We start from the raw sequence: 14,424 nt of genomic DNA on the forward strand, positions 1-14,424 counted from the left end.
CACGGCTGCTTTGCAATGCCAGGCAGTCGAGGTGAGTCGAGTCGAGTCGAGTAGAGCCGAGCCGAACCTCTTGGAATCAGTCTGAGACGTGGCCCCATCGCATCCTTTTCGTTTGTTACGGTATCCTTGTGCACAGCTACCACTTGTTGAAATCGAACGATCTTATCATGCATCGTCGTAATTAATAGCTCGATACATCGAAATGACTACGTTTTGAAATCACATATTTTAATTATATAGTGAAACATCGTGGTTCATCGATTGCGCGGAAACACGTTTTCTTTTGTTGTGTTTCACCACCAAAAGTGGAATCACTTGTATAATCTTGTTTTTTTCTTGGTTAATATCGTTCCAGAAGTGCTAGTTTAAAATCTATAATCTTGGTGCAATGATTTTGTGTAACACTGAAAGATCAACTGGAAGTTTAGCAGAAAATATTTAAAAGGTAAGAAGATAATATTTTTGAATCTTTTTTGACTTAATGAAATAATCGCGGTTCGTTTACCAAACTATTTTCGCAAAAATGTTTTACGTAAATCTTTGGATCTTTATACGGTATATTCAGTAAAGCTAACAGTGATTAAAGGAAGAGGTTATGGAATTTATTGATGTTCAAAGATGTATGATCGTTCAAAGAAGTTAAAAATGGAATATAATGGAAAATACTTCTTGACAATTATATAAGGTGAAAATTAAAACAATTCGAAGAGAATAAATTAATGTTATATGAAAGATGATCCCAAGACAATTCGATCGACTAGTAATGGTTGGTTTAAAAAGTTATCGATAACCGTTCGATTGATTCACTGCAAAGAATGTTTTGTTTTCTTCCCTTTTTTTTTTATCGATGCGCGCTTCCTGTATCATCCTATTTATATTCTCTGCGTATCCTCAGGTAATATCGCGGTATGGCGTAACAGCTCATTATACGTAGAATGTTGGTGAGAGGAAGTTTAATGGCATCAACGTCATTGGCGTTCCTCGCCTCTTCGTTTTTCTTAATTATCTTTGAAGAAATTGCATCTTTCACATCTGCATAATTCTGCATTGTAAGCTCATTCGTTCATCCTCCTACACTCTAATTATGCATATTCATCTTGTTCTAATCTCTTCGTTGATATTTATTATTATTATGTGTATTTTTTGATGGAATTTTAATATTCTTTTAAAATTCGATGAATTTTTTTTTCATTGCATTTCTTTCTTGAAATTTATTATTCCATTCTATCGTGCCACTTTTATCGTGCGTTGGATCGCGTAATAAGCTCCCAAGTGAAAACGCGATTAAACAGTGAGAACAAAACTGAATGAAATGAATGTCCGCTGAAATTGTGGTTTGTTTTCTACGACATATCAAAGAGAATAACGACATTGCCTATATATAATTCCATAGTTTCGCCTATTTGTATGATTGCACCGCAAATTTTCTTTCTTTGCTATTCAGAGAGAAATTTCTCAATGAGAACGATCAGTTAATAATACTTAGAAACATTATCATTTTCATAATTCAAGAAATAGTCCTCCTATACTCTATTGTTTCGCTTTATGTTGAAAACATAAGTTTGTTGAATATTCTTTTGATTTTTTTCGTTGTTTTTTTTTCTCTATTTATGTACTATACTGACAGAGATGATGATATTTATCTTGACATATTATTTTGAACAAATAATTGATGGTTTACTTACAAACAAATGTAAATTAATGTTAAAATATTTATATTATTTATAATTTTTTCACATTTTTTTAAATGCTTTTATTATCTTAGAAACAACGTAGTGAAATAGTAAGATCATGTAGAAACATAAAATGTAAACAGAAGAATTCGAGAAAGTTTAGCGCTGTGCAACTTATTAACTGCGTAGTTATCTAGTTAGGAAAGTACGATGTTTATTATGATTTTTAACAAAAATGTAATTCAAATTCTAAATTTGTAATTTCAAAATTTCCATATATATTTTAAAATTTGAAATATCATTATCTTTAATATTTAGTTTATATATTTATATTTGGTATAAATAAATACATATATTTAAATTTGTATAAACTTAAAAATACTGTTTTAATCGATATCCAAATATGATTATTGATTTTCAATTGATATCTTCTCTTTTGTTTCTTTTTCAAGTTTCGTGAAAATAAGAAAGCAATAGAAATGTTTTCTCAAGATTACATATGGAATCGACTGATGGCATTTAGAGGATAAATAACTAAACGAATAGCTTTATTGTTAAGAATAATTAGTATTTCAAGTTTAGTATTGAAATTTTTAATCAAGTCATGGAAATATTTTCCATAAAGACATTTTTCATATTTTATCTCTTTTCTTATTTTTAATTTATATGGTTTAATTTTTATTTTTTATTTGATTTTCTATACGAGTCCAAATTGACACAAAATGAATCTTTCATTAATATCAATTGAAATCATTCTATCGTTAATTAATTTTTCTTTCATTATGACAGCGATTATTTTTTTGGTAAATTGTCAGGTTAATATTCGATTTTATCGTTCAATGTTCAAAATGTCAAATATATTATTCAATATATACATATAATTATAATTAAATTATATAATATACATAGAATTATATAATATACATATTATATTAATATATAAAAATCTTTTGAAAAAAATATGAAAATATAAAATAAATATAAAATATGAAAATATAAAATATTTGAATATATTTTTACTAGCTATGCATATTGGCAATTAAAAAGATTACTAATAAGATTGTAAACATCATGTGATGATAAGTGAATAATAAATTCAAAAATTTTTCAGTAATGTATAGTTCATGCGCAAGTTGTGTGCATGAATGCGATTAGCATATCTCAAAGATCGCAGAAACTTTTAACTTTTTGGAATTACTTATAAACATTGAAATTCAGATATCGGATCTGAAATATAAAAAATGAAAATTGGATTCATCAATCAACGGGACCTATCCAATGCAATGTGATTTCGTAATGACTGTGAATTGTTTAAAAACAAGTCGAAGAACGTATTATGTTGGAAAGTGGCTTATAGTTCAAGATTCTGGAGAATGTCAAGTTTCTACAAGATGAGAAAAAATATTCTATACACAAGTAATTATTTATCTATATATATATATATATATATCTTTCCACTTTGAATCTCTTTCATCTTTTTTTTTTTACATCGTATTCTTTCCAATACTATCCAATATTCATCTGTGCGAATGAATTGTAGATAGAAGTTGCGTATTATATATCGATGAGGCTATACTGAGGTCATTCTGAGACCGCGTTGAGGCCATGTTGAGATTCCTCAGAAGGAGATCCGCTCCCAGGTGTTGCAATATGCGGTGCATAGAAATTGTTATCGCAATCATTCACGAATATATTAATTTTCATTGTTTACACGTGCTCAATAGTTTTATCTATTTCGTTATTTTGCATAACATTTGGTTGATGTTTCAACAATCTTTTTTTGTTATAATTAATGTATTAAGACATAAGACAATATAAAGAATTCAATTATTTAACTTTTAATATTATATTAATATTATTTTTTTTCGATGATAATTTAGTGGATAATTATATAAATTATTTTATCTAATTTTATTAGAATAATTTGTTACTCGAAGGGATATGTAATAAACGAAAAATTATTGTTAATTAATTAATTAAATTATTGTCAAATAATATTTGATTATAACAGTTTTTTTTTTACTTTCTATAAATTGAAAGTATTTGCGTACATATTATATCACTTTTATTTTTTTTTAATTGTTTCTTGCTTTTATTTTATAATTTAATTTTAATTAAATATATAATAATATAATAATAATATTAAAGGAAAATTATTTTAGTGTTAGTTATTTTAGTTTTGTGCATTTGTGCTCGATGGATCATTATAATTAATTTTTATCATTTATCTCGATGTTCACATTTCTCATCTCCCTTGTTGAGATTTTTCATAATTTGCTATTTACACTTCATATTTAATTCCTTGTGATTTTTAGTGATTCATTTATTTTGTTTTTGATGCTTTTATTATTTATCCTTGTTTACTCTATGTGAATTCTTTCCAAGTGGGAAAAAAGAGATAGAGTTATATATTATATATTATAAATTTGATTAAAAAATCATTTTTTTCTATTAATAGTTACATTTATAATTCTACAAATCACGATTTAAAAAAAAAGTCCTTTAAAAAATAAAGAAAATAACATATTCAATTGATTTTACAATTATTACAATTTAACTTAATTATATTTAATTTAATTGCAATTTATTGTTGATTTTTATTATTATACTATTCTAATTCAAGTTAACACATTCTTGCATGATGATGAATATATGAAAAATGAAATTCTACTTCGAAACCGATTAACAATCAAAATTTATGTTCTTTATTTATAGTAATTGATATATAAATTAGCAGATTTTTATATATTTATTATATATATATTTATATATTCTATAAAATTATTTGTTTTAATATTTTATTTACTTTGTTGAATTCCTGAATAAAGCATTTTGATATTGTAGATTTTCATTTATAGATTGGATTAAAAATAAAATTTCATCAAAAATTGTTAATTAAAAACATTAAGTTTGCCATGTTTAAAAGACACATATTCAAAATATATATTTTAATATCTTCTCAGATAGATTTGTGATCGATTTATCGTATAAAATCTTGTTTTATATATTCGTATAATAATTTATTCGATATTGATCAATTAAATTGCCGAAGAACGAGTTTGTATTCAAAAACTGGCTTCGGCTTCATACGTATGTAGTTGCACATGGTTGTTACCATAAGAGGATCTAACTTTCAACGTTGTCTAGCGTTGCAAAGAAAAACAATCGATAAAAAAATTCATTGGAATGTTCTTACTTATTGGTAAAAGTGAAACGTTACTTGTAAAGCGAGCTAAGAAATTTCTTTTTTTTTCTTTCTTCCAGATTATTGGCTTCTATGAAGGGAGAAATTAATTAATGAGAGGTGTCCATGCCGAGTGTTAAGAAAAATCAACTGGATGATCTTAGGAGCGCGAGAAGAAAATTCTCAGTGGTATCAGTTCTGTGGAATACAACGAAAGTTATTATACAGTCGAGGCTGCAAAAGTGACACGTTCGTGTTTGAAAATGTCATCAAGTACACGTACCATGATAATGTCAGGACTGATTTTATTGGTATTAGCAATAGTATCATTCAGGGAAGTGCAAGGACACGTTGCCTTGACTTTTCCACGAGCGAGGAAGTATGACTTGGATTTTTTGGACAATGCTAGAACACCTGGCCCATGCGGAATGCCTCGTGGTAAGTGTTTTATTAATTTTTATTTTAAATTTGCTAAGTATATTTATTTAAAAATGAATGATAAAAATTACAGGATACAATTTGTAAATAATAATCTAGAAAAAATAATATAATAGTATAAAGTTTGTTTTAGAGAAAAGAAACATGATACATCCTTGAATTTATAATAAACTTGAATTAATAAAATTTAAAATAATGTATTATATAAAGAAGTACAAATAATAATTATTGTTATAGGCATACAGAATATATTTTTTGTATAAGTTACTACTTTTTTTATTTTAAATAATTTTTAAATAAAAAATTTTTTAGCTAATTTTTTTTATATTTCATTTACTAATATAATATTATATTTCATTTATTAATATAATATTTTATTTATTAATGTTATTGATGTTAAATTTTTTATAATTGTCAGCATTCAAAGTATGTGATACTCAAATAATAATTGAATAATAATCATAATAATAGAACAATCTAGAAAAAATTCGTGATGAAACGTAAAAAAATTACATAAAAAAGCACTATTGCATTACCAACAGAAAAATTAAATAAACATTGTTGATTCCATTATATATACGTATAGTACACGATTTACAAACCGAAAACTGTATGTGAAATTTTCGTGGTCATAGTTATGGGGGATGAGTAGAAAGGGTGTTCTATGGGAAAACGACATTAACACGAAGATACGTCCCATTGGGAATAGTTCGCTAGTCTGATTCGAAGTAACTTTCACCGACTCGCATGAAGGAAACTCGAACCTTGGCTACTCAGCCATTACCTTCCATGCCTTGCCTCAACACTATACTTATATATTACATACCCTTTTTGCGAACTCTCATATTCATAAGAAATATATGAACTTTAGATATAGGCGTGCATCATCATTACTGTAATAAAATGACACTTTGTTTAATAAATATATATCGTAAAAAAATATATATTTGTAACTTGGGAAAATCACTATAGTTTTTTATATTTATGGAATTACAAATATAGAAAGTTGTTAATATTAATATTAATTATAATTAAAAAATAATTATAATAAAATTAATTTTAATTAAAATAATATTACACATATATAAAAAAATTTTGTGATAAATCATTTTGTAATTTAAATTAAATTATACAAGACTTTCAAATAAAAAAGGAAGTAAAAAAGAAAATAATTCTTTCAAATTTCAAAAAGAGTTTTTTTTAATTAAACTTTCTACAATTCGATTATCTTATATGATATGAATATTACAAAAAATATCGAATATTGAAAATATCGATTTTGATATATTATTCTGATATATTATTCTTAATAGAAAAGTTTGGTATAGGAAATAAAATTTATCTAAACATTTATTTTTGTCATTTCAAATTAAAAATATAATTTCGTATGTTAAAATGCTTATTAAGTTTTTTTATATTTTTTAAAATTGGAACTATATCATGTTTATATTTTTCTCATAATTTAATAAATACGCTGATTTGTTTTGTGTAAAAGCTTTCTTTTTTAAGAAGATGAAGGAAAAGATAGTACTCTGTAAAAAGCAGGATTGATTATGGAACGCGAGTTTGTCCATCCGCTTCCGGAAATTAATTGTACATTTCGATTATATGCGGTACTACTTTCGATTATTTCCGGAAATCCACTCTTGATAAGAATATAATATCAAGAATATAATATCATAAATCATTTTTCAGTTGAATTGAAAATGTGAAGAACATTTGATGAATTATATTAAAATGTTTTTCGTAATGTTTGAAATAATTGCTGACAGATATAATTATTGGTTTTCATTTATATTAAATTCTTTGTAATTTTTCTTTGATTTCTTGTGATAGATTTAATGAAAGAAATTATACCATAAGAATTTACATACCATTATGTTATGTGTATGTAAATTATTATTATTTTCATTATATTATTTTCATTATAATAAATATTAATATTTTTCATATTTGTAGCATCTAAATCTTGATGAACTTGAGAAATTACAAGTTTCCGTTTCTCGACATAATTCAATATGTTTTGAACAATGAAAATTATATAGAATAGAGTGCAGCATTGCATAATAGATTTTATTTTTTGTTGTAGGTGATATTAAAACTACTTTATTATCTGGGAGTAACTTCAACGTCACATGGCATCTAGCTTATCCTCATCGAGTGAGTTTCATTTTTTTTTTTGCATTTTAATTTATTTAATTAAATGTTATTGATACATAATTTTTATTTAATTAATTTTTTAATTAATTTTATATATTTTAAAACAATTTTAAATGATATTTGAATTTTATTGAATTTTATTAGTCACAAAAAAGAATAAGAGTCACGAAAAGAAAACTGTAAGACAGTTATTTAAAGCAAATAACTATTCGTAAATAATTTCTGTACATAGTTTTCTGTACATAATCAAATACGCGCTTAATATCTTAAGATGTATACTGCGCATGCGTTATAACGCATAAGAAATCTAAACACGTACGGTTGTTTAAAAAAGAAAGAAAAAAGAAATATATGAACAGTTACGTGAGAGTTAGATATATCGAATTTCATTATATTTCACATTATTCCAACTTTCTCCAATATAAAACTTTCTGTATTCATCTTTCAAGTGATTGTATTTCTTATAATTAATGATTTGCGTATCGTGACCAAAGAATTTGGCACACACGTAATCGATTTGTTAATTGTTTTTTATGTAATTAGAACATGATCATCAATTATATCTGCAATTAGCACTCAATAAAGTTTATAGTTATTTAATCAATATAGTTTTTAAATATAAAAATGTGATCATGACTTATTCTTGGAAATTACGTGGGAACAATTATGAAACATTTCATAACGATTTTTCTTATTGTATTTTGAAGATCCAAAAGCTATATGAGATATTGAAGGATTAATGATATCATCATAAATTACATGAAATAAATATATAAAATAATTCAATTCTAATATAATAGGACAAAAAAATTTTCAGCCAACCATTCAGATTTTTATCTTGTTATTCTTAATATAAAATCTTCTTATTTATCGTATAAATGTATCTTCTTATGTAGATAAACTTAAAACTCCAAAGATAAATTCATATGTCCAACTTTTCCAGACTTTGATTAAGAAAAATTACAGTAAATAAAAACACAGTAGCAGAAAAAGCTTAGGACATATAGTTCGTAAGCTGAAAGTAATGATCGAGTGGCGCAATTGGACATTCGTATTCTTTGCGATGCGTTTAACGAATGCCTAAGTCATCGTAAAAGACATCACGAATTTGTCCGCACGTGGTCTATATGAAAGGGAAAGAAGAGACTGGTTGAGGGCGGCCTATGCTTGCACGTCGTTGCTCAAGGTGATGTTTGTTGAATAATTCACAAGCGAAGCTGGGTATACGTTCAAAATGCTTCGTGTATACCTTTTGTAGATAGGTAGGTCGGAAAGGTAGTAAGAGATATAAGTTGCTTTGCATATGAACGCGGCGCGAGAGAGGAACTTATTTGAATCGAATTCATCGGTATGTCGGATACCGTAACTCGTAACTCGTAACTCGACTATCGTTAATGATTCGAATCAAAGCCAAAACTTTAAAATCCGTTACTGAAACGATTGAACTGTATACAGAAATAAATTGAACACTATTATAAGAAAAATATATAATATCAAAAAGTAATAAGAAATTTATAGAAAAAAATTTTATGTATTTCATATTTTTATTTGATTGTAAAAATTATATTAAGATATATTAAGAAACTTAAGATACTAATTTAAGATATTTTTTTGTATGAATTATATTTCAAATTCATACAATATACATGTACAAATTACAAATTCTTTTGTATGAATTAAAAAGGTGTTTTTATAAAAAATAACAAACATCTTTGATTCATTCGAATAAATACATATTTTAAACATTATATTTTAAAGAATATCTCAAAAATAATTAATATCGGTATATATTTTTGATATTAATTATTAAAATTCGAAGTGTAAAATAATATAAATAAAAAAATAAACAAATAATAATTTTACAAGTTCTTACTTTACAAGTTCAATATTTTAAATCATTATTAAATAATATTGATAAAATATTATCGATAAAGTTTTTAGGTTATGACGATCTAAGGAATGCGGTTAATAATTAGAAAACATGACACGTAGTAGAAAACGCAATGTTGCTCTTGAGCAAGGGTTAACTAGTAACGGTTCTTTACCTCAAATCTTTATACAGGTGTCAGATTGACATCAGTAATCATTAAATTAATGCTTATTTCATTATGTTGTTGTTTATTATTGATCTCGTATATGACATTTCTCTCTATTTCCAATTTGAAAAACATTTCATAAAGTAGTAATTTCATAACGGCAAATTGTAGCTATGTACAATCCTTTTTTTTTTAATCAATCTAATAATAAATTCAGATTTTATGTCATGAATCTATAATAAACTCGTTCAATATTTGCGCGTATTTGATGTTTAATTGATATCTTAATTGTTTTTTACTTCCAATGCAAGTAGCAAAAGAAATTCATTCATTGAAACTAAAATGATATTGTAATTTATTTAAATTTCCAAATGTAAAATAAATAAATTAAATTTAATGTTGTTGAATATACACATAATGTATAATATAAATTTTTTATTAAATTTTATCTACTTATTACAAAAAATTTTTATAATCAATTCTAAAATATCTAGTTTCGAATATATTTACTTATTAGATATTTAAAAAATTTATGATTTAATAATCACAATTATTGAATAATTATTTTTTACCTTTTTAGGGTGGATTTCGGCTGCAAATCTTGGATGCTCTCGATAGACCATTAATTGATTTAACTCCTGTGACGAAAAATAGTGAATTCGTTGAAGATGATGCTACGTGAGTGCAGATCTTTTTTTATATTTATATCTTTTTCTTCTTCTATTTCTTTTTAATTTTTATATTTAAAAATGAATCATTGATTTTTAGGGCACAGAATTATGCCGTGCAATTACCTCAAAATTTTACGTGTACAGATTGCACAATTCGGCTTCTTCGAGAAGCTGAGGAATGGGGTTCAAGTTACAGATTTTGGTCTTGTGCAGATATCGATGTAAGAATTCAATAAAAAAAATTAATGAAGAAATTATCGAAATATAAAATATATAATATAATTTTATATAAATATAAAATAATTTTTTCATTATAATGTATTCATTCTGAAATGTTAATTCGTTAGATCATTGATAGAAAGACATATAGAGAAGATTGCAGCGGTCATGGTCGATATCTATTAGGTAGATGTAGATGTGATCGGCTATATCACGGTATAAGGTGTGAATTTAAGGAGGAATGTCTGGACGATTCAGACTGCGGTATTCAGGGCACGTGCATTAACAATGGCGGCACAACCGCGCCCACCAAGCATTGCTACTGCAACATCGGTTGGTTCGGGCCGGGTTGTGCAAAAAGTAAGAGTTTTTTTAAAATGTTTTTTTTAAATTGTTTTAACAACAATTAAATACGTTAAAAAGCTATATATATATAATTATATATTTAGTTATATATATAAAGTTATATACAATTTTATATATATACATATAAGAATTAAAGTATTATACTTACTTATATTACTTATATTATATTTTTTAAATTATTTATATCATTTTATTAAAGAACAAAAAGATACGTTATTCAATCCTTAAAATCAGCAAAATAAACAAATTTATAAAATAAATAAAATAAATAAAAAAAATAACATTAATATCTTTATTATTATTAATAATAAATATTTTTTTAGGATCTCCAATTAAAACTATAGATGTAGAATTGGATATTTATACTATGAAAAAGTTTTCTGACAATTTTACTTTTTATTGGCGTATATTAAAAGAAAGCAAAGAACTCGAGGGCATTATGGTAGTAAATGGTACAAATTGGGTCGGTGTTGGATGGCGACCAAGTAATATAATGCCAATTTGTCGTTCTTTCCCTGATATTCAAGAACATCCAAAAGGTGAACCGCTTCCACGACCAGAACCAAAAGCAGAACCAGAACCAAAAACTGAACCCAAACCAGAATCTGAACCAGAACCTAAATCTAAACTTAAACCTAAATCTGAACCTGAATCTGAACCTGAACCTGAACCAGAACCTGAACCTGAACCAGAACCTGAACCAGAACCAGAACCTGAACCTGAACCTGAACCTGAACCTGAATCTGGAACTGAAAAATCTGGTACCAGAAGAAGATCAGCTAAAGTTCATGATATTGCTTCTTTGACTTCAACTCTTCAACCTGATACTGATGTCACAGTGCAAACCAGTGTGACATATCGTGTCAGTACAAAGCAAGGTGAACATTAAGTTAATTAGATTATATAAACATTTTCGTGACATTAAATAATATTCATGCGTCATATATAGGACGCAAGAAAAGATCACCAGAATCCACAGGAATTTCTGCAAACGGTATGTATTGATACTATTATAGATAGATCAAGATATTCTTGCTATTCATATGTTCATTGTAGTAATCTGTAGAATGCTTCCCGAAAAAAATAGTAGAATATTTGGTATCCCTTTTTTTATTTGAAACACTACGCACAAGGTGGTGGTCCGTAAACAATAAGCAGTAGTTAGTTGGCACGACGATCGATGCTTTCTTGCACAGGGGAACTCATCGCCGAGCCGAGCACTGTTGACAACACGAACATTACGTCTGAACCTATATCAGAACCAGAACCTAAATCCGAGCCTGAACCCAGCCCAGAATTAGAGCTGAAATTCAAACTGAAATCAACTTCAGTGCCTGAATCAACATTCCAACCAGAATTCAAGTCTGAATCAGAACCTAATTCTGAACCCGAACCTAAACCCGAATCAGAACCCAGCTCTGAACCCGAACCCAAATCCGAACCAGAATTGGAGCCGAAATCTGAACCAGAACCAAAATCCGAACCGGAACCTAGTTCCGAACCAGAGCCAAAGTCTGAACAGGAACCTAAGTCAGAACCGGAACCAAGTTCTGAACCGACTTCGGAACCAGAATCGATTTCGAGTCTCAAATCAAGCGCAACGAAAGGTAAAAACAAGCTAAGAGAGCAAGATAATTTAATCGCTTGTCTCTTTTTATATTGCATGAGCTTTATGTTTTATAAGTTGACGTTTAATTCATATTACAGAAAACTTTTTGATATCATATTGTTGTTGAAATTCAAGTTTAACTTAAAAATTTTTTCTTTTGATAATTTACAATTTGTGTTCTATTTAATATATAATGAAAATAATTAGATTAAGAAAGTTAAGCTATTTTGAATATTTCTGGATACATGTAAATTTTTCGTCAACTTAATTGACAAAAATTAGAAATGCTAAATAATAAACTATAGATAAAAAATATTTAATCAATAATAGTTTCTGTATTATAAATAAATAATTTAAGTTAATAACATTCACATATTCAGTAGCATTGATACTAATACATTATACATATAATCTAAATTATATATGAAATGATAATATCTATATTGATTTGTATTTATTTTATATAAGCTTTCATATAATATTACTTGGTACAACAAATATTTTTATAATACTTTAAAAAACTTAACTTAAAAAATTATAAAGTAAACCTTCACTAATGCTATATATTTTGTAATGCAAACTTAAAAATATTGCAATAGAAAACTTTTTTCATCATAATCATAAATTATCATTTATTATTTGATTATCATATGTACATTAAAAACTATTGAAATCTGTAAGTCATTTAATCTAATGTGATATTTCAATCAAAGCTATCCTACCTGAAACGCACAAGTATACGCCAAAACACGATTTCAACCCTATGGACTGCACAGACATTATAATAGGATCAGCACGAGGTAATAGTCACAGGATTGGTGACTATTATACTAGAGATAGATCTACACCAAGAAAAGACGAATATTGGGGTGGAAGAGATACATTGACTGCTGCAATGGGCTTTGAACGCAATGGCGTTACAACGATACTTTTTAGAAGAAAATTGGCAACAAATGAACCAACTGATTATGAAATTATTGATGGTAATATGCAAGTGATATGGGCTAAGGGACAAGAATCTGGAAAATATATTCATCATCCACCGAGTGGCATTGAAAAAGCCAAAATTAGTGTGAAAGACTTTTACAAGGCTGACGAACTTAAATATCATGGACATGGAGAACAAAGAGGAACAGTGACGCTTAATTTCTTTGGTAGGTGAATAAAAATAGATATTTATTTTTTAATTAATTAATTAATTTAAATTGTTGTCAATGAATTTGTCATAATTACTACTACATAGACTACATTTCATATTAATTAATGGTATTATTAATATTTTCAGATGAAAAGAAGAAACAAGAAATGATAAATGAAGATGGTGTACCAATGCCAATTTCAAATTGCAGCGGTGAGTGGCATTATCCGAGACATTGTTCATCTACAAATGGTACTTGTGAATACTCTATTCAATGGACATACAAAGGACGAAAGGTAATATTTTATATAGAAATAGATCTTATATATAAAGTGTCTCAAAAATGTTGGATTGTCCATAAACTGAAAATTCTTGAAATAATTTCAAAATTTTTTTTTGCAAAAACTTTTGTTACGACTTTGTTATTATAATAAAATATAATTATTAATAAAAAATACTGACCAATCATGAAGCGCGTAATTTACAATCTTGAATCACGGCAGTACATACTGCTAATCGAGAAAGTAAAAGAAAGTAAAATTGAATATAATAAATATTTTTTTATTAATAAAAAATTATATCGATTAACGAACAATGAATAAATAAATATAACATTTAACATATTTTCTTTGAGATATATTGCTTAACAAAGACAAAATGAAAATTCTTGCAAAGAAAATACTGCTCAAGAATCTCCAATTTATTCTAATATTCTATTCTAATATTTTTAAAACATGCTATATAATTAATTATTAAATATGTTTTCATAGGATCAATTATCATTTGTTATTTCCACAACTAATACAAATGTTTGGACTGGTGTTGGATTCTCTGATGATGATAAAATGGTATATATTAATCAAAATATAATTCAAATTTTAATTGACCATTTAATTTTAATAAATTTCCATTATATTCTGATAATATTTT

At 26.5% G+C, this 14,424-nt stretch overlaps 1 protein-coding gene across 4 annotated transcripts in view; it reads left to right on the forward strand.

Annotated features, from left to right (window-relative positions):
* Nucleotides 1-14,424, forward strand: part of LOC122716821 — a 19,129-nt gene continuing 4,705 nt past the window's right edge. Inside the window, exons 1-13 of one of the 4 annotated variants that reach the window (XM_043940255.1) lie at nt 1-120; nt 356-445; nt 4,938-5,295; nt 7,385-7,455; nt 10,072-10,169; nt 10,260-10,383; nt 10,510-10,741; nt 11,071-11,625; nt 11,697-11,741; nt 11,944-12,354; nt 13,070-13,510; nt 13,642-13,790; nt 14,265-14,342. In XM_043940255.1, the coding sequence (XP_043796190.1) occupies nt 5,121-5,295; nt 7,385-7,455; nt 10,072-10,169; nt 10,260-10,383; nt 10,510-10,741; nt 11,071-11,625; nt 11,697-11,741; nt 11,944-12,354; nt 13,070-13,510; nt 13,642-13,790; nt 14,265-14,342 (2,379 nt within the window). In that variant the 5' untranslated portion in view covers nt 1-120; nt 356-445; nt 4,938-5,120. Of the gene's footprint in view, nt 446-2,784; nt 3,090-4,937; nt 5,296-7,384; nt 7,456-10,071; nt 10,170-10,259; nt 10,384-10,509; nt 10,742-11,070; nt 11,626-11,696; nt 11,742-11,943; nt 12,355-13,069; nt 13,511-13,641; nt 13,791-14,264; nt 14,343-14,424 lie in introns of all 4 variants that reach the window. The other 3 variants (XM_043940256.1, XM_043940253.1, XM_043940257.1) reach the window with 3 other exon arrangements.

This window comes from Apis laboriosa, unplaced genomic scaffold (genome assembly GCF_014066325.1).
Source record: "Apis laboriosa isolate Shangri-la unplaced genomic scaffold, ASM1406632v1 scaffold49_cov149, whole genome shotgun sequence".
NCBI lineage: Eukaryota > Metazoa > Arthropoda > Insecta > Hymenoptera > Apidae > Apis > Apis laboriosa.